The sequence below is a fragment of the Ochotona princeps genome, chromosome 11 (genome assembly GCF_030435755.1).
Source record: "Ochotona princeps isolate mOchPri1 chromosome 11, mOchPri1.hap1, whole genome shotgun sequence".
Lineage (NCBI taxonomy): Eukaryota > Metazoa > Chordata > Mammalia > Lagomorpha > Ochotonidae > Ochotona > Ochotona princeps.
In genome coordinates, this window is record NC_080842.1 from 24,354,197 (window position 1) to 24,373,681 (window position 19,485).

General features: G+C 45.1%; 1 protein-coding gene and 2 long non-coding RNA genes across 6 annotated transcripts in view; 1 reads left to right on the forward strand and 2 right to left on the reverse strand.

Moving 5' to 3' along the window:
* Positions 1-378: 378 nt before the first annotated feature.
* On the reverse strand, positions 379-3,154 carry LOC131481381 (uncharacterized). The gene is made up of 2 exons (XR_009246270.1): positions 2,988-3,154; positions 379-1,087 (listed from the first exon to the last, which is right to left on the reverse strand). It is a non-coding gene; the product is annotated as an uncharacterized LOC131481381 (long non-coding RNA).
* A 7-nt stretch (positions 3,155-3,161) lies between these two features.
* On the reverse strand, positions 3,162-17,925 carry LOC131481382 (uncharacterized). Its single transcript, XR_009246271.1, has 4 exons — positions 17,785-17,925; positions 17,348-17,472; positions 7,139-7,195; positions 3,162-3,212 (listed from the first exon to the last, which is right to left on the reverse strand). It is a non-coding gene; the product is annotated as an uncharacterized LOC131481382 (long non-coding RNA).
* Positions 17,926-18,030: 105 nt separating this feature from the next.
* Positions 18,031-19,485, forward strand: part of ACSL1 (acyl-CoA synthetase long chain family member 1) — a 70,566-nt gene continuing 69,111 nt past the window's right edge. Inside the window, exon 1 of one of the 4 annotated variants that reach the window (XM_004579012.3) lies at positions 18,031-18,157. Coding sequence is in view for 1 of the 4 variants with exons in the window: in XM_058669926.1 (XP_058525909.1) it covers positions 18,621-18,666 (46 nt within the window). In the remaining 3 variants the exon portion in view is untranslated. Of the gene's footprint in view, positions 18,158-18,555; positions 18,667-19,485 lie in introns of those variants that run through there. The other 3 variants (XM_058669928.1, XM_058669927.1, XM_058669926.1) reach the window with 3 other exon arrangements.

Sequence of the window (19,485 nt, forward strand, 5' to 3'; positions counted from 1 at the left end):
TCCCCCAGGAAAGATACCGGGTCTAATGGCCCCAAGTCCTGCCCTGTCTGAGCCTCATAGTAAGAAATGACTAAAGTCTTGGTGCACCTGTCCAGAAACTGAGAAGGCACGTGGAGTGTGCATCGTTGAGAAAGGAGAGGAGCCCTAGAGACATCTAATTGAGACCCATGAGGAATGCGTGAGAGCCCTGGGATTTAAGATATGAAATAGCAATCTGGTCTGTGAACAAACAGTCCCTGCAGAATGAAGAAATAATTTTCAAAATTCTTTCATGAGCTGTGATCAGTGGAAAATATATTCATCATTCATTTTTTAAGAAAAAGGAAATTATCTATGGTTAATACAAAAGAAAAGGCTAAGGAACATGTAGACGTGTGAAAGCAAGACCTCATACATCTGTCACAATTGGTAACAAGGGCAAATTCACACAAGGAAAACAACATGAGCAAAACCTCAGTGGACCAGATGGGTTTGACTATGGCAAAGTAGGCAAGATATGGAGTGATGGGCAATAAAGTTGATGACGGGTCGTATGTTGGCTGCAGTCTGAGTCATTTCAAAGGTTTCATGAACCGAAAGTGTAGTCAGTTCATGATAATACACCCAAAGCCTGATACAGGCCCACTCCACTCAGAGGAGAGGACACTAAGCTGGCACGGTGAAAGCTCGGCCCTGGCTGCTGCTCTGAGGTCACCCTTCTCCTGGCTCACTGCTCGAGTCCTGGCAATGGTCTTGGCCAAGCCCGTGCTTTCATTCTTGAAAGACTCTAGTTGTGCGTCACTTTGCCTGCCTGTCTTGCTCTCCTGGAATCCTTGGTACTTGCCATTTATTTGCTCTTTTTCCACACTGAAGATTCTTCCTATTTGCTTTCATGAAACTCGATTCCTTTCATTTCAACTTCTGCTCAATCTCATTCACATGTCTGAGGCAAGAATGCCCCTGTCCTTCTGCTACTGTCATTTCTTCTAATCTGTCTTATTTTCCTTGATAGCTCAGGTTCCTACCATCTATCATTAGATAGGTTTTTTGTTGTTGTTGTTATTGTTAGCTGATCCCTCCTACTCCCATTAGAATGTAGGCATTTATCCTGAAAATCACACGAAGTGGTAAGGACATTTTCTTTCTTACTACTATTTCCTGAAACCTGTAACAGTGCTTGACACATAAAGGCACTCAATAATTATTGGTTGAATAAATACATAAGTAATTCACATGCCTTAATCAGGCGTTTAAAGCCTTTTATAGTACAATCTGCCTTGGAGCAATAATGCCCTAGTATCTTCAATGCAGAATGGGCCACATTAAAATGATGGTATCCCACCCCAGCATTCTAAAAGATGGAAGCAAGGAGCCTAGACAGGCAGAGATAAAGCTGAAAGCAGAAATTGAAGAGCCAAATATAGAAACTTGGTCTCCTCATGCTATTCCAAGTTTATCATAAGTAACATCAGTTCCAACCATTCACTATGCATAGAGGCGTAAGAGGGAGCTTTCTAAAGTGGAAATGCAACTTCCCTCTGTTTAACTGGGCAGTTTTTTCATCACCCAATCAAGCCATCTAAGCTAGCTGGGAAAAGCTGCCAATTCTGCTCTGTCTCCTGTCTTCATTCCTCTGCCACCCTGCTCTTGTTTATGTCTGCACTTATTGTCTGCTAGCCAATTGTTACCCATTTACCCTTCAGAACTTTGTTTAAGGGTATGCCCACTATGAGACCTACCTCCTCATGTTTCCAAAGAAAGAAATTATTTCCATCATGTAAACTAACTCTAGTATTTGTCTTATCAGTGAGCACAGAATGTGCTAGGCAATTGTCATGTTTTACTGTACAATATTTAACTTTCTTTGTATGTATGGAATCATATTACCATTTCCACAACTACAGGCAACAAATTGAGATCTTCTTCTATCTACCCTAGTAGCCAGGACACAGGTATAACACCAAAGACTGGCAGAGGCAAGCTCATGCCATGCTATTTGGTTCTCATTGAGTGTAACAGAGGCAAAGACAGGGCTGGGATTTACCCATGGCAATGACTGCAGTGTCCAGACATGTCCAGCATAGTGGCAGTTACTGTACCCAAGCAAGCAGCATTTGACCAAACTGTTCTGATTCGAAGAAAGCTCTGGTTCTTTATGGTGCCTGGTTCCCGGCCTCTATACCAGGTCATAGCTCTCAGTTGCTGACATTCTCCAGTTTCCTTCCAGGAAATTCTGGATCTATTCAGAACAGCCTCAAGTTAATTTCTGTTGCTTACAACCAAGAAGATAACTGTCTTACCATAACTTCTGGCTCATTCTTGTGTAAAGCAATAGGTGCTCAGGAAAATGGATATTTTAGTAAGGCAAATATAGGAGAGCATCAAAAAGCTTATGGGAAATTGCATTTTATGAAAAAACTAAGCATAACATTTTTTAAAAGATGGCACCAAATTGAAGTTATCTTTTAATCCTATGTTTCTGTGATCTTTTTGAAGTGCTTTTGCAAGCTTGAAAAAGAGACAAATTGAAGCAGATCAATTAACCCAAAGGTTAGGCTAGACCATTATGCTTCTTTTTCTAATTAGCATGCAAATGTTAGAAGCTTAATGTCATGTTTATTGCAGGGGGAAATGATGCTCAGGAGACAGAGATTCCAGAAAATTATGGTTATTTAAGCCTTCAGTAAACTCTGAGGTTATTACCCAAAAACCAGTATTTGGGCAAAGAGAGGTCTTAGTGCCTTCTGAAAGCTTACTTCTCTTGAAGAAGGGACTGTCAGTGCAGCAGCACCCAGATGTTGCCAATAGGGAATACAAGTGACCAGAACAGAATGTCATGAGCAGCCTTTCAAACTGAGAATTGTACTAAAAAACAAACAAACAAGCAAACAGCCTGACAAGCATCTAAAAAAATGTTTGATCATGATACAAGATGTTTTAATAACCTTGAGCTGTACAGAGTGCATTATTAGCAATTTTGTTGGGTCAGTGAGAACATTGATATTTACCATATTGAGCTGATTCTAACATTCATGTAGTCAGGGTGTTCAGATTGAAGGTATCTCACTCAACATTGCTGACACAAAATACCTCTAGTGGAGACTCTGGCTTTGCATTTGACATAATCAAGGAAGAGTGTGCATTTTCAGAGACATGTGGGTGCCAGACAAAGATTGTGCTGAGGTGCCAGTTATTAGCACAGGCACCTTCATTTTTATGGCAAACTTTTGCCCCTATGGAGATAAGAATTTTTTTTATTTCATAGCCTTCTTTATTATTATTATTATCATTTTATGATACAGTTCCATAGGCTCTGGGATTTCTAACACCCCCTCCAATTCCCTCCCCCCACAAAGTTCCCCTATATTATTACTATACTATAGTTCTTTATAAATAGTCATGTCCATCATTAAGGGCATGGACAATGGCAGAGTCCAGCTTCCTATTGTCAAGTTTCACTGAGAGTCCATTGTCGATCTGGAAGTAGATGCAAACCATATTGTATCCCACATCTGGATATGACAAACTTCCATTACACAGTTACTATACATCCCCTTAAATGAAAAATTACAATACAAAACCAGCAACAGGAAGAAAAATAGAAATTTACAATGTTATAATTAAGTAACATGTTACTAGATATGACAGTCTTCATTACAATTACTATACATCCCCTTAAATGAAAAGCCACAAAACAAAAACAGGAAGAAATTAACAATGCCATGCTAAATTATGTGTCACTGAAGAAAATCAAGAACCTTCTTGAAGAGAAGGATGCTACTGTATGATCTATTTCAAGAGATTAAACTTTAAAAATATATCAAAATCCATGATACAGCTTCCGCTAATCTTTGTTGGTGAGACATATCTCTTGTAGGCAATAGATGGGTTTTGGTTTTTTAAAAAAAAAATCCAGGTTGGGCCCGGCAGCGTGGCCTAGCGGCTAAAGTCCTCGCCTTGAAAGCCCCGGGATCCCATATGGGCGCCGGTTCTAATCCCGGCAGCTCCACTTCCCATCCAGCTCCCTGCTTGTGGCCTGGGAAAGCAGTCGAGGACGGCCCAAGGCTTTGGGACACTGCACCCGCGTGGGAGACCCGGAAGAGGTTCCTGGTTCCCGGCTTCGGATCGGTGCGTACCGGACCGTTGCAGCTCACTTGGGGAGTGAAACATCGGATGGAAGATCTTCCTCTCTGTGTCTCCTCCTCTCTGTATATCTGGCTTTCCAATAACAATAAAAAATCTTTAAAAAAAAAAAAATCCAGGTCACATTATGGGTCACTCCAACTAGGCTGCAGCTCCCACTGGTTTATGTGAGGGCCGAGTGTGTGCTGGACAGAATCAGGCTGGACTGCAACACCCATCGAGTGGAAGATGGGGCTGAAAACAGAACCAACCCAGCAATTGCAACCACCAGCTGATTGAGGCAATGGACTGTGCCAGGCCCCATACTTGCAAGTACACACAAGAACCTGGTCTTCGTTCACCTCAATTGACCTGCTGGACTCAGATCCCTAACCATGAAAAGACAGAGGACAAAACAAATCAATAAACTATCCCAGCCATATGTTGTAAACGTAGACTCCAAGATAGACTATGTCAACCAGTGAATTCTGCAGCAATTCAGAAATGTTGAACTAACAAAAGCACTTGAGCAAGACTCTTGGAGCATGCGCCACATAGGGGACCTGGAATGGGTAGGAGACTGGATGGGGCTTCTCCCTTTACCTCCCCCTTTATCTCCCCGTTTACCCCAGATAGAGAAAAAAATGTGGAAATGATAGTCTTACCCACTTTCCTGTAGCCCTTGAATCCTTGTGCCCTAATTGACTGTGTAAAGATTGTCAAAAATAAAATTTAAAAAATGGAAAAAAATCCAGTTCACTAATCTATAACATTTGATTGATGAGTTTAACCCATTTACATTCAGATTTAATAGGAATGGGTAGTAATTTGGTCCTGTCATTTTAGGAATGGGTTGTTCATTGATTTAGTTTTCTGTTGTCATTTTACTAGGATGTTCTTCACATTTGCCTTTGGTTTTAGTTGGTGCTATTCGTTTTCTCTGTCAAAACAACATCTTGAAGTATCATTTGTAGGGCAGGTTTGGAAGAGGCATATTCTTTTAGCTTTTCTTTACTGTGAAAGAATTTTATTTCATTTTCAAAGACAAAGGAAAGTTTTGCTGGGTACATTTTCCTGGGCCGACAATTTTTTGCTTTTAGAATCTGGAATATGTCACTCCATTCTCTTCTGGCTTGTAGTTTCCTATGAGAGATCTCCTGTGAGTTTAATTGGCAATCCTTTGTATGTCAGTTGATTTTTTTCCCGTGCACATTTAAGAATCTTTTCCTTATGTTCAATTGAAGAGAGCTTGATGATCATGTGTCTTGGTGAAGATCGCTTTTGGTCAAGCCTGTTGGGAGTTCTGTGCCCCTCCTGGATGTTATTTCCCAATTCTTTCTCTAGATTAGGGAAATTTTTCCTTATTATTTCATTGAATACACCCTTAATCCCAGCTTCTCTTTCTGCACCTTCTGGGACTCCCATAACTCTTATATTTGGCCTTTTAATAGTGTCTTTCAATTCTTGAATACTTTTATTGGTCTGATCCAGCTCTGCTTCCAGCTTTTTGGTTGCTTCCCTCTGATGACAGGAAATATCTTCTAATTTTGAGATTCTTTCTTCTGCCTCCTTCATTCTATTTTGGAGACTCCCCACTGTACTTTTAGTTTGCTCCACTGTATTCTTCATTTCTGATATATCAGCTTTCATTTGCTTCACTGCTGTTATTTGCTGTGTAACATATTCCTTGAATTCCTTGAATGTCTGCTTCATATGCTTCTCATTATTGATAAGAAGCTTTATAACAAGTATTTTAAATTCTTTATCTCCCATTTTCTCAATGTCTTCCTCAGTAAACTCTGAGGTTGGCAAAGGGTTTTGCTGTTTTGCAGGGGAGTCTTCAGTAACATTCATTGTGCCACTGGTTTTTTTGCCCTTGGTCATTGTGCTTCTGGTTATCAGATTCTTCTTTTTGGGGTAGGTTTCTGAGCTGTGTTACCCACAGATCTACAGTTCAATTTTACTTATTGCAGTTGGTACCTGGTACTTTCTTTGCAGTCACTTGTGCCACTCCATTGGTACTGATCTTGCCAGAACCTGTTGGCCTTTAGGTCTGAGGAACACAGGGATCTGTTTTGACCTAGCTGCTGGTAGAGTTCCGGCTTCCTGTGGAGTTTGGATCGTGGCTCGCTGAATGCCGCTGGGGTATCAGTCACTGCAACACCTCACAGTTGCGTCTGCTGCTTTCCTGCATCTATCAGTTAGTGAATGTGTTCAAAGATTCAGGATCATAAGGATGTGGTTATGGTCATCCTAGGACGCTGCTCAAAGTTAGCCAGGAGCTTTCTTGCCCTCCGACTCCGACTTGGTGTCAGGTTGTTGGGATCAATCTATGCAATAGCCAACATTCTACAGTTTTCCAAATACAATGCCTTCATTGAAAAGCAGAAAGGGCCAGGCGGTGTGGCCTAGTGGCTGAAGTCCTCACCCTGAACATATTAGGATTCTATATGGGTGCTGGTTCTAATCCCAGCACACTTGCTTCTCGTCCAGCTCCCTGCTTGTGGCCTGGGAAAGCAGTTGAGAACGACCCATAGCCTTGGGATCCTGCACCTGCATGGGAGACCTGGAGGAGCTCCTGGCTCAAGGCTTCGAATCGGCACAGCACGAGCCATTGCGGTCACTTGGGGAGTGAACCATCAGACTGAAGATCTTCCTCTCTCTCTTCCTCTCTGTATATCTGACTTTGCAATAAAAAGCAAAAGAAAGTATTAATTTCCACGGCTTCAGTTACTTGTAACCAAACAAGGTTCAAAACTATGACGTGGAAATTTCCACCAATGAACAGTTCATTTTTTTCAAAAGATCTATTTTTATTGCAAAGTCAGACATAAACAGAGAGGAAACAGAGAAAGGTCTTCCATCCAATGATTCAATCCCCAAATGACCACAACGGCCGGAGCTGTGCCAATCTGAAGCCATGAGCCTGGAGCTTCCCCCAGGTCTCCCCGGAGATAAGAATTTAAAGCAGAGGCTTAAGTACTGTTTATAAGAAAGAGCAGGATCTATTTAAAAGAGAATGGATACACATCCACACCTGATTTTGCCAACCCCACATGGAGAGATGCCTGGCATCAGTGGGCCTGAGAGTTGCCTCTGAGGAACAAGAGAATGAGGAGTCCAGAGAAGGGCCTATGGACATGATCCACAAATGCTCAAAGCAAAACACAACAGAACTAAACAAAAACCTTTCTCATATGTATCAATCGATTTTATAGTTGGGGTGGTACATTAATTGAATATTAAAATGGGGTGGAGCTTTGTATGCTTGAAACTTTCTGCAAGTTTCATGGTACCTCCTCATGGAACTTAACTTTCATGTGGCCACCATGGCATCTCCTCCTCTCTGATTCTGGTTGAGACACACCTGCATCATGGGAAAGTTTTGGCATACTGAATTGGCATGGTAAGTGTGGCTACACAGACATTAGCAGAGAAAAATCCTTACAGTTTTATTTTTCTGACCTAACTCTGCCTAGTAACCCATATCAACATTGTGGACTTTGGTGAGTTACACAGTAAAGCATTTTAGGCCAAAATTTTTAGGAAGGATTGCATTTCAGGGCTAGATGGGCACTAGAATACCACACCAACTAGAAGCTCTCCCAGATCCCTCCCCACAATCCCCCCTGCAATGCTCCAGTACCTACCATTGTAGCCAGTGCATAATACAAGCTCAGTAAATATTTTTAATTGAATTCATGGAGACCTGAGTTTAGCATGAAACTAACTCATTGCTGACTCTAGACACAACATTTTTAGTACTGGGTACTTGCAGTTGGTTTTAAAATGTTGAGGAACTGGGATAAGGAAGTTAAAATGAAGGACCAGGTGTCAGTCCTTTATAACATGCAGGAATGGTTATCATTACAGTTCATTTATGATGATGAAAATAAGATAAAGAGATTAGTCACCTAACCAGAACGTAGACTCAAGTCTTGATTGCAAATACTTTTCTATTTATTTATTTTTATTGGAAAGGCAGATATACAGAGAGGAGGAGAGATAAAGAGGAAGATCTTCCATCTGATGATTCACTCCTCAAGCGGCCGCAATGACTGGAGTTGAGCAAATCTGAAGCCAGGAGCCAGAAGCTCCTTTCAGGTCTCCCACACAGGTGCAGAATCCCAAGGCTTTGGGCCGTCCTCAGTTGCTTTCCCAGGCCACAAGCAGGGAGCTGGATGGGAAGTGGGGCCACCAGGATTAGAATCGGCGCCCATATGGGATCCCAGCACATTCAAGGTGAGGATTTTAACTGCTATGCTATCTCGCCAGGCCTGCAAATACTTTTCTTAAAAGGTTTATTTACTTTTTTATTTGAAAACACGAGTGACAGAGAGTAAGGAAAAACAACAATCTTGCATTTGCAGTTCACTCTCAAAATACTTTCAGCACTTAGGCTGGTTGTGGTTGAATCAAGGAGCCCAGAACTTTGTTAGAATCTCCACAAGGTTTACAGGGTCCCAAGTACTTGGGCCAGCATCCTCTTGCCTTCCCAGGAGTATTAGCAGGAGACTGGATTGGAAGTAGAGTAGCCAAAGTAGCACTCTGATAGGGAATATGGGATTCATCAGTGCCCTAACACCTGCCCCTTTGTAGCTAAATTCTAGAACTCTTTCTAGTGCAGTTCTTAACTAAGGTTGCTAGGAGAGCAACAGCAAGTATTTAGAGACCTTATAAACATGTGTTCTTTATTAGGTTCTCAAGGTGGTCCATGACTGTCCAATAGCTGAAAGGTGGGCTTAAGGTTGCATGCAGGTGTTGAAGTAAAATTCACTTAGCACAATGGTGAGGGAGGAGGTGAGAGCAGAAATGATGAAGGTTGTTTATTGCTCTATTTATCCAGTTTCCACACCATTCCATGCTGATTTACCAGGTCACACCCACTCCCTGTGGTATTTATAGACACATTCTACCCAGAAAAATTTCACACTGTGTGTGTGTGTGTGTTGAGGGTGGTGTGTGGAATCGATCCTACACTTGGTCTCCCTCTGGGATTTGGTGATGTAGCTGTATTACAGTCTGAAAGTGCCGGAGTCCAGCTCCAGCTGAGTTCGGAACTCGAGAATGGTGTGTGGATGAGGTGTAAAGAAGGAAGAAATGGACCACTACCATTTCATGATCATAATGGACAATGCAGGAAAGCTGTCTGCTTTATTTATACAGTAATAGTCAAACTCTGGCTCAGACTTTTTACATCATGGTCAAGTGGGTGTTTCCACGGATAATTCTGCCATTTGTTTCACCTAAAAACTCTAGAAGTTCCTACTACAATTCTTATTCTACAACTCAATCTTGTATCACAAAGAAAAGGAGAACCTAAAGATTAAGGAAAGAATGAAGTCCTAAATACAGATCCCTTGATTAGCATAAGGTCAATGGGAACAGCCAAGACAGTAGGAATAGTAGAAGGCCCTTTTGCAAGATGTTATTATTGACATTAACCTCTAAGCTCACATTGAGCAAAAAAGCCAACTCCACAGTAGCAAACAATGCCTGCATGGATTAGAATTCTTCTGCAGGGTTGTCCATGCAAAGGAAGGTGGAGCTGCATTCAGGTGGTTGTAGAGACATCCACTGGGTCCTGCCATGCACCGGGAAATTCCTTGTGGCCCTGCCTGCAATGGGACAATACTCTTCACACCTTCGTGTCCCCCAGATCCACTGCACGGACCCCAACATGAAAGGAACATTAGTGGTTCTTAGAATATAGTGGTGAAGCAAGACATGATCAATAATGATTAAATACTAACTCAAACAGCTGATGTTTGGCATGGCAGTTAGGCTTGTTGGGGTGTCTGCATCCCACATCAGGGTGCCTGGGCTCTGTGCCCATCTCTGGCTCCAGCTTTCTGTTAATGTCCAACCTGAGCATTAGTGGTGATGGCTCAAGTAATTGTGTTCCTGTCACCCTTATGGGAGACCAGGATTGAGATCCCAGCTCCCAGGTCCAGCCAGCCTGCTCTAGTCATTTCAGGCCTTTGGAGTGTGAACCAGTAGTTGAGAATTCTCCGTCTGTGTATCTTCTATTGTCTGCCCCTCAAATAGATAAATTAGTTAAAAGGGTACTAACTCTAATTTTACCCTCTACTTACAGGTCACAGACCTTCATTGGGTGTTAGAGATGAAAAACTAAAAATATTATATAAAATCACCTCTATGATATGTGTAAAAAATGCTTATGAAATACAAATGAACTTCGTGATTAGACTTGAGTCCCACCATCAGGACATTTCAATATGTATATGCAAATGTTCCAAAAGCCAACGCATTTTTGGTTTCAAACCTAAGGAGTACTCAACTTATTGTGCTTCTTACAATTGACTATGTTTTAAATTTCATGCAACACGATATTGCACTGACTTGGAGGAAGAAAACTCAAGACTTAGCTTCAGTCTGTCAATAATGGCGTTTGAATCTGTGCTTTGTAACTGCTCTTAGCTTGCCAATAGTTTCATCTAGAAGGAAAGGGGAATGAGAGACCAACTGGTTGGTGAGGAAAGCAGGGGTAGATTATAAATGATCCTTAAAAACTCCTGTCAAAGCTTGAATTTTACTGGTTGAGATGCAGAAAGCCAGCTAAATCGGAGAGATGAAGAAATTACTTACACCTTCCTCTTGATTAGATTAAATACAGTTTCCATTCCAGCTCAAGAAGCACAAACTAAAATGATGTAACAATGCAGAATGGACATTGGAAGCCCTCATTTAATTAGCAGTTCTGTGTTGGAACAGGAGTGCAAGGCAGGAACAGGATCCAAGGAACAGAGGGGAACACCTGGAGGCGTTACTATCCAGACAGATAGGAGCTCTCTTATCTGTTAATAAAGGGATAGGTTAATAAAGGGCTGGGGAGGGGCGGTAGTGAGGAACCTGAGACCTCTGGAAACCATGTTAGAATGAACAGCGACTACACAAGAGCTGCAGTTTAGTAGACTCCCCCACAGAAATGGTACAGATTGGTTTTGGAACCCAGCTAAGGGGAACTGGAATTGGACATACATTCCTCTGAACTTGGGGAGATTGGTATGCAGAATTTGCCTTAATTTGCATGTGTGTCTCTAAGCCTTCCAAGCATAAGACTATCTGTAGGACTATGGCATCTCTGCGTGCTCCTCCAGCATCCCAGCAGGAGGTTCAAGGCCAAAGACTGCATTTCTGCACCAGCCTCTATTAAGCATCTGAAAGCATGTGGGTAGAGAAAGAATAACAGTCTGAAATGTCTACAGCCAGAACGTATACCCTGAAATTCTTGAATTAGTGGTTCTTTAAAATGGAAAGCAGTAAATTTGGCTCTCATCAAAACTGAAGCCATACATTTTTAAAAACTCTATCAATCATGTTAGACTGAACTTTCAATTTTTCTATAGAAAATTATGAAACTGTCATTTATGACCTCCCTCATTGAAATTCATGAATGACCCCAGAATGATCATTAAAAAATAATCAGACAAATCCCAGGAAAAGGATATTTTGCAAAGCACTGGACGGGTGCTTCTCAAAAGTGTCAGGTACTACAAGGCAAGGAGAATCTGAGAGATTGTCACAGCAAGGACAAGACTAAGATGAGTGACAAGTGCATGGAACGTGATGTCCTGGTTGGGATCCTGGAATAGAAAAAAGAGCCTCCCCTAAAATTAAGAAAATCTGAACAACTGATGAGCTTTAGTTTAGAGTACTGTTTCAGTACTGCCTAATTATAACAACCGTTCCATACCAAAATAAAGTGTTAACCACAGTAGATATTGGATGATGGATTTATGCCATTTTTCTATACATTGAAAGAAGCTTATAAAAGGTCATTTACTTAAAAATATCATGTGAAAAGTTAATGAGTATATAGTCCAAAACATGAAAGAGAAAACTTGTAGAGATAGGATAAAAATTTATGCTGTTGTGTGGTGCGAGCTATATCACACCAGACATGTCTAAGGTTTTTTAAGGAGTCTTTATTTACCAAGCTTGGTGAAAACAGAGCCCACTAGAAATAGCAAATCACGAGTCCATATGGCAATTCAATCAACTATAACCCAATCAATCATGATCCAATCAATCACAACCTCAAAAGGAACAAATGGTCATTTCTTTAAAGATTTATTTATTTTTATTGGAAAGTCAGATATACAGAGAGGAGGAGAGACAGAGAGAAAGATCTTCTGTCCAATGATTCACTTCCAAGTGAGCGCAACGGCCGGTGCTATGCCGATCCAGACCAGGATCCAGGAACTTCTTCCTGGTCTCCCACACGGTTGCAGAGTCCCAAGGCTTTGGGCCATCCTCAACTGCTTTCCCAGCCCACAAGCAGGGAGCTGGATGGGAAGTGGAGCTGCCAGGTTTAGAATCAGCACCCATATGGGATCCTGGAGTGTTCAAGGCGAGGACTTTAGCTGCTAGGCCTCGCCGCCGAGCCTGGAACAGATGGTCATTACCCTAAGTCCATCCATTAAGCTAAAGATCTATGTCCCAGCTTTCCCAACAATATAAGTTATCCTAAGAGGCATGCAGTTTATAACCTGCCCACACAAAGCTGCAGACATTCACCCCTCTCCACCCTCTCTGCCCACATTCCACTACTGCTAGGCCTCATCTCTCCTAGAACTCCCGACAACACACAAACCAGAAATACAAAGCATCTTTTTTTTTTTTAATACAAAGCATCTTAACATTGCTATCTTCATTGTCCCACCTAAGCAGTATACAGAGGGTGAGGAATACACACACAAGGACCATGCTCAGGGGATACCTGTCCTGGGGAGGCCAGAGCAACAGAAACTCAAGACCAGGCACAGGGGCAAGATAGTGAGCCCCTCCTTATCATGATCCTTTATAGGGGCTTGTGAGGGGAGTGGTTACACATTAATGCAATGCTGCTCCCCCCCTCAGATGATAGGTGAGAGTCACAGGTGGGGTGGAGTGAACCCCTAGGTAGTGGGGGGAATGGCTGAGGGTTTCTCCCTAAGGATGGAATTAACATTCCATTGCTGTTAGGCCCTACCATTAGGACAGAGGGTGGGGGGCACATTCATATTCTATTTGCCCACTCTCAAGGGGTGCTGGCTATCACTGGCTGTACCCCATAACAATGCAAGTTTTAGGTTATTTTTTTTTTCCTGGACTTTCTACAGTCTACAGTTTTTTCTTTAAAGATTTTCTTGTATTGGAAAAGCAGATTTGCAGAGAGAAGGAAAGACAGAGAAAAAAGATCTTCAAATGCTGGTTCACTTCCCAAGTGGCTGCAACAGCCAGACTTGAACAGGGAAAGCAGTCAGTCTCTTTCAGGCCTCCCATGTAGGTGCAGTGTCCCAAGGCTTTGGACCATCCTCCACTGCTTTTCCAGGACATAAGCAGGGAGCTGGATGGAAAGTGGGGCAGCTGGGGCATGAACCAGTGCCCATATGCAATGCTGGTTCTTGGAGTTGGAGGATCAGTCAGTTGAGTCATCATGCTGGGCCCCTGAGTGTTATGCCGTTAAAAAAAAAAAATCCCTATTGCTGGAAGCCCAAAACAGCCCAAACTTTAAAAATGCATATACATATATGTTTAAGAACTCTATTTATTTTTATTTGAAAGATTTACAGAAAGAGAAGGAGAGACAGAGAGAAGGTGAGTGAGAAAGAGTTTCCATCCACTGGTTTACTCACCAAATGGCTTCCATGGCCATAGCTTAGGCGATCCAAAGTCAGAAGCCATTCTCCTGGGTCTCCATGTGAATGCAAGGACCAAGCACTTGGACCATCCTCTTCTGCTTTCCATTAGCAAGGAACTGGGTTGCAAGTGGCACTCGTATGAACATTACTGGGCAGAAGCTTAATCTACTACACCATGGCATTGACCCCTAAAAATGCATATTTTACTGTGATTTCTGTTCTTAGTGTAATATAAAGAAGCATTCATTTTTATATCCAGTTTTGTAATTTTCTAAATGAGGTTTTAATTTCCACAAAACCAGGATTCACCTTGGCTGCCATGGATGACTCAAGAATAATTAGAAAAAAGTATTCAGTTCAGCAACTGAGTGCTAGTATGTATACACATTGTTTGAGGACTTTAAGGCAAAGAGAAAAGAGTGATGTGGATGCATGTGACACTCTTACACTCCAGGCACTTACAGATTTCTGGGGGAGAAGGGCAGATGCCTAGTAGAGCAGCAGCCTCAGAACAGATTGAGTACTTTGGTACCAAGACAGCCATGAAGGCAAAGAAGCACTCGTTCCTCAGAGGCATGCAGTCAAAGTTGAGGCTTGTAGATGCAAGAAGGCCGCGATGCAAGGCATCCATGGCCAGACCCAAGGATCTGCCTCGTCACCCACCTCATCCAGAGACCCTGATATCTCTGGAAAATTCCCACAAGCAATCACGATCAAGTCTCCCTGACACGGAGTCTGTCGTGAAGAAGATGGAGGACCACCCCACCTACTGGGTATGCTGTGGAGGTGAGCAGGTGCCTGTGCTGCAGCTTTATGGTCATGCCTGATGCAGAGGGGAGACATAAGCTCCATATGATGCTCTGGATGCTGCCCAGAACACTGGGCATCTATACTGAGTCCAGCTGGCTAAGTCTACACAGAAGCCTTTCTATCAGAAAAGAAAAGCAAAGCTAAAGCCGATTGAGCACCAGGCTCCTGCCACTGATACCTTCCTATATCTGACTGATTACCAAGGGCTAGAATTTAAAGCACCTTGGCCACAACCCACTGATGTGACTGCATTTCAGTTCTCATGTCTAGAAACATTAGATGGGGAAGGTCCTTAACAACCATGCAACTGTCAATCATGAAGCAGGAAGTTTTGAATCAGGGTCACTATTAACCTGCCTACAGCTTGTCCCAGAAAGAGGACTTGCAGTGTAACTTCTCTGAGAGATTGACCCATTAATCTCCCAGTTTTAGACACATGTAGAATTGGATCTGGCCAGACCTTGCCTGGGCATTTTAATCAAGCCAGAAGGTAAAGGTTCTACAACAACTGAGAAGAGGCTTCAGCTTTCGCAAGGAAATTTGTTCCCACTGTAACAATTGGCTCTGCTTCACTGGCCTACTGAAGTGTTTGGAAAAAAAAACAGAGTACAATAGAGAGTTGAAATTAACTTCTCTCCTTAAGTCACAAAATGGAACTCCTAATTACAGAGTCTGGAACCCAGGCCCTGGCTGTCAGTCTTATGACAAACTTTCACAATAATCTTGTCCTTCCTGGGCTGTGGAGGAGGACACAGATTCTCCCAACCCAAAGCCCATGTTTTTTGTTTACTGAATAGTTATGTATTTTTCTAAAGGTAGAAGGAGATAGAGAGGGAGAGACCTTCCATCCTCTGGTTCACTATCTAAATGGCCCCAAGAAAGAGTACTGGTCCAAGCTAAAGTCAAGAGACAGGGAACTCCTCCTGGGTCTCCCAGATGGGTTACAGGGGTCCAAGTTCTTGAGCCATGCCCTGCTGCTTTTGCAGGCAGCTGGATACAAAGCAGAATGGCCAGGACCAGTGCTTTGATAGGGAGACAGGCATTGCAGAGGGCAGCTTAGCTCGCTGTGCCACAATGCTATACCCCAAAACCTATGTACTAAAGCAATATGCAGTGCTGCTTCCCACCGCATTCTCTAGCTAATGGCCATAGGACACCCCACAAACTGTAAAAAGTTATTAGTGAGATTTTTTTTAAAGATTGATTTACTTTTATTTGAAGGGCAGATTTACAGAGAAAAGGACAAAGAGTAAGTTCTTCCATCTGCTGTTTCACTCTCCAAATGGTGGCAACAGCCAAGACAGGACAGGGTCAGACCAGAGTCAGGAGCCAGAAGTTTCTTTCAGACCTCCCAAGGGGCCGAAGAACTTGGACCATCTTTCATTGTTTTCCCAGGCACATAAGCAAGAAGCTGGAACAGGCATCCATATGAAGTACCAGAGCTGTAAATAACAGCTAAACAAGCTGAACCATCGCATGGGCCCCAATAATTTTTTTTAAGTCTTTGTACTGAAGGGATCTAGGGGATTATTTAGTCCAGCTTCCTTATCCAAGGTCCTAAGGAATGAAGTTGCTTCCCAGTATCACATAGCAGCTTTGATTAGAACAGGAATTCAGATCTAATTGGTGGCAGTATGCAATCTCTATTTTAACCTTGTAAATCACTTGCTTTAAGGACCACAGGCCAGAAGCAAGCGTCCAGTATGACGACAGCATGTCTTGGAGGAGGAAGGTGAGGCAGCCAGTGACAACTGCCCATAAGTTGTGGCTCCAACCGTGTCCTCTCTTAAATTCATTTGTCAACCACCTCAGGATGTGACCTTAGATGTCAAAATGGTCTTTTTTGTTTTTGTTTTTATGATATCTTTATTAGAAAGGCAGAGGGAGGGATTGGCTAAAGACAGGAGCCTGGAACTCCTTTTGGGTCTCCCAAATGGGCGGCCGGGGCACAAGTACTTGGACTTTGTTCTACTTCCCTTCCAGATGCTTTAGCAGCCAGCTGGAGCGGAAGTACAGCTGGGACTTGAGACGGCATCCATAGGGGATGTCCACGTTGCAGGCTAGGTGACAATAACAACACCAGAGAAAGGGTCTTTAGGGAGGTGATCCAGTTAACATTAGGGTAGGACCGAATCCAGAAGCACTGGTATGCTTATAAAAGGGGAAATGTGGACAGAGGGAGGATGCGAAGAGATATTAAGGAGAAGAAAACCCAGTGCTGGGTAGAGGGAGACCCCAGGGTCCAGCTCTTCTTTAGAGCCCACAGAAGGACCCAACCTTGCTGGGCATGTCTGTACTTTGTGACACAAGGGTACAAAAGGCCTTGAAAACTAATACATCACAGAACTTGGAAAGTGCCTAAGGAGGCTGAAGAACTGGTTGGAGAAGAGAGAAAATGAGAGGCTAAAATGATGAAATCGTGGGTGGGGAGTTAAGAGTTGAAAAGAGAAGCCGAAGGTTAGCCCAGGAGAAAGTGGAGTCATCTTTCCTTTTCCCCCTTAATGGGAGTCTAGAGCTGGAAGACACAGATCCAGAAAGAACTGTGCTGTTTTAGACACTGGGTTGAAGGGTTGGGCTCACCAATGAACCAGCCGCCCAGCGCACTGCGCGTGAGAAAACGAACACTCCTGCCACACTCAAGGCAAGACCTGTACATCTTTGCTAGTTAGCTTGGGTGGCGCTTGCTGTTGCCCCGAGTGGCAGCCTCTAAGACAGGCTCTGAGTGAAGGCCTAGAGCTGTGCTCAGCACCAGGTAACCTCCATCAAAGGCAAATGATTAGAGTGCCCACCTCATGGAGGGTGGGAGGAAGCTTCTGGTCCTGCCTTCGGATCAGCCTAGCTCCAATGCTTGTGGCCATTTGAGGAGTGAACCAGTGGGACGGAAGATTCTCCAACTTCCTCTCTCTGACTCTGCCTTTGAAATGAATTAGCCATGGATTTTTAGAAAACATTAGGATAATGTATCTGAAGTGTTAACAACAGAGAAGTATCCAGCAGTCTGTTAGGATTCAAGTTGCTGTGGCAACCCTCCTCTCATCCCTCAGACTTAAAGCCAACTGTCCAAGGTTGCTTCATGTCCGGGGAGCTGAAGCCGGGACAAGAGTCAGGGCCTGTGGCGAAACCCTGCGTGGGGACCACGGGAAAATCGGATTAAAACCAGGGTGAGCGAGCGGTCAATGGCCAACAAAGCTCTGGGGCCACGCTGGAGGGGGGGCACTCCCAGTACCAAAAAGAAAGCCAGGGTTCACGTCGCTGCGGGATTGTGACACTACAATGCACCTTTGCCTCTTCCCCCCAAATAGGTCAGGCAACCTGGTGGGCAGTTGGCGTTACGCCCCTGGGTCTTGCCCCCTAGGCCCTGCCAGCCACGCGCCCTTCGGGCCAGGGGGCGGAGCCTCCGTGTGGCTGGGCAGGGTCTGCGTGGGCGGGACCGGCGCTGCGGGGCGGGGCGGGCGCGGCACGCGCGCCAGCAGTAGCCAGGCTCGGCCGTGACCGCGGCGGGGGCGCAGCCGCCTTAAATAGCGTCGGGAGCCGGCTCTGGGCAGGGAGCGAGGGTTGCAGTGACAGCCGGCGGCGGAGCGGCCCGGCCAGCCGAGCGGGTGAGTGCGCCCTGCGGCGTGGACCTGCTTCCGTGGTGGCCACCTGTGCCACGGATGGAGGGTGTCCCCCTGCAGGGCAGCTTCCAGGCGTGGGGAGGGAGGGCGGGGAGGCGGCCGCGCCGAGGGGACACGTGAAACGCCCATGGGCTCTCGGGGACGTTCCGCTTTTCCGGTCTCGGCTGTGCGGCCTCGCGTCCCTCTGCGCCGGCGGCTGCCACAGGCCGCTTCCTGTGGCCGAGGCTGAGCCGGGGATGCCCGGGCGGGCTGTGCGGGCGTGGAGCCGGTGACGCGCGGCGCGGGACCGTCCCCTTGTTTGTATGCGGAGAGCCGGTGTCTGCGGGGCGGGGTTGGCGCGGGTCTCGCCGCCCCCCCCCCCCCCCGTGTCCCTTGTGCCCCTGAAGGGGGGACGGGGCAGGGGCGCTGAGCCCCTGTGTGGCGACCTGACCGCCCATGGGCAGGAGCGATGGCCTCCCCGAGCTGTGAGGCAGCCCCGCCGCCAGACGATTTCGGTAGGTAGACACGGTGTTGGCGGTGTCTCGGCGCGGGGGAGAGCTCTGGCAGCCGGCGCGCAGCCGAGATGGAGTCCTGACGAGCGCGCACGGGCTGTTGTTGGGGCCGTGGGGAAGCCTAGGTGCTATCTTGACGCACGGTGCCCCGGAGACAGAGAGCATTGTGGTGGCGGGAGACTGGAAGGAACACGTGGGTTGAAAGTAGAAGACCGTCTGGGCCGAATAATCCGTGTGGGTGCCGGGGTGGGGAGGGGGGCACTCGGAGATCCTCTCTACCCGCTGCTGCCAGGTTCAAGGTTGTGGAACTTGCTTGGAGAAGGGCCATTGTGCTCGTGCCCTTGGAGTGTCCTGGACTGAAGACGCAGGAGGTCTCTAAGTATCCCAGTTCTCCTCACCCTTCCTGTTAGTTCCTGGCCCCTGGGGCAAACTGGCCAGAGCTTTCACTTGCTGACTTGTTTCACTGCAAAGTCTGTGATTGTAGCAGTGAAACAACAAAAAGCAGTCAAAAACTTTCCGTGGACTCTGTCCCTCCTCTTCTCCCCCTCCTTCCTTCAGGTGGATGTGGCAGTTGAGAGCGGCTGACACTTACTGGATGAGCTGAGGGGGTGTGCTGCGGGGTGAGCTTGGGAGGGCAGAACCTTTAAGGGGGCCTGGCTTCCCATCAGTTTGGAATCAGAAAGCAGGCGGTGCTGTAGGGGATAACTGACAGGATCAGGTCTTGGGAGGTATTTTTTCTGATTCTAACCCAACTGGGAAAACCCCATCCTAGTCTGAGTCCTTATTTATGAAAAGGCTGCTGCAGGCTACAATCTGGCATCA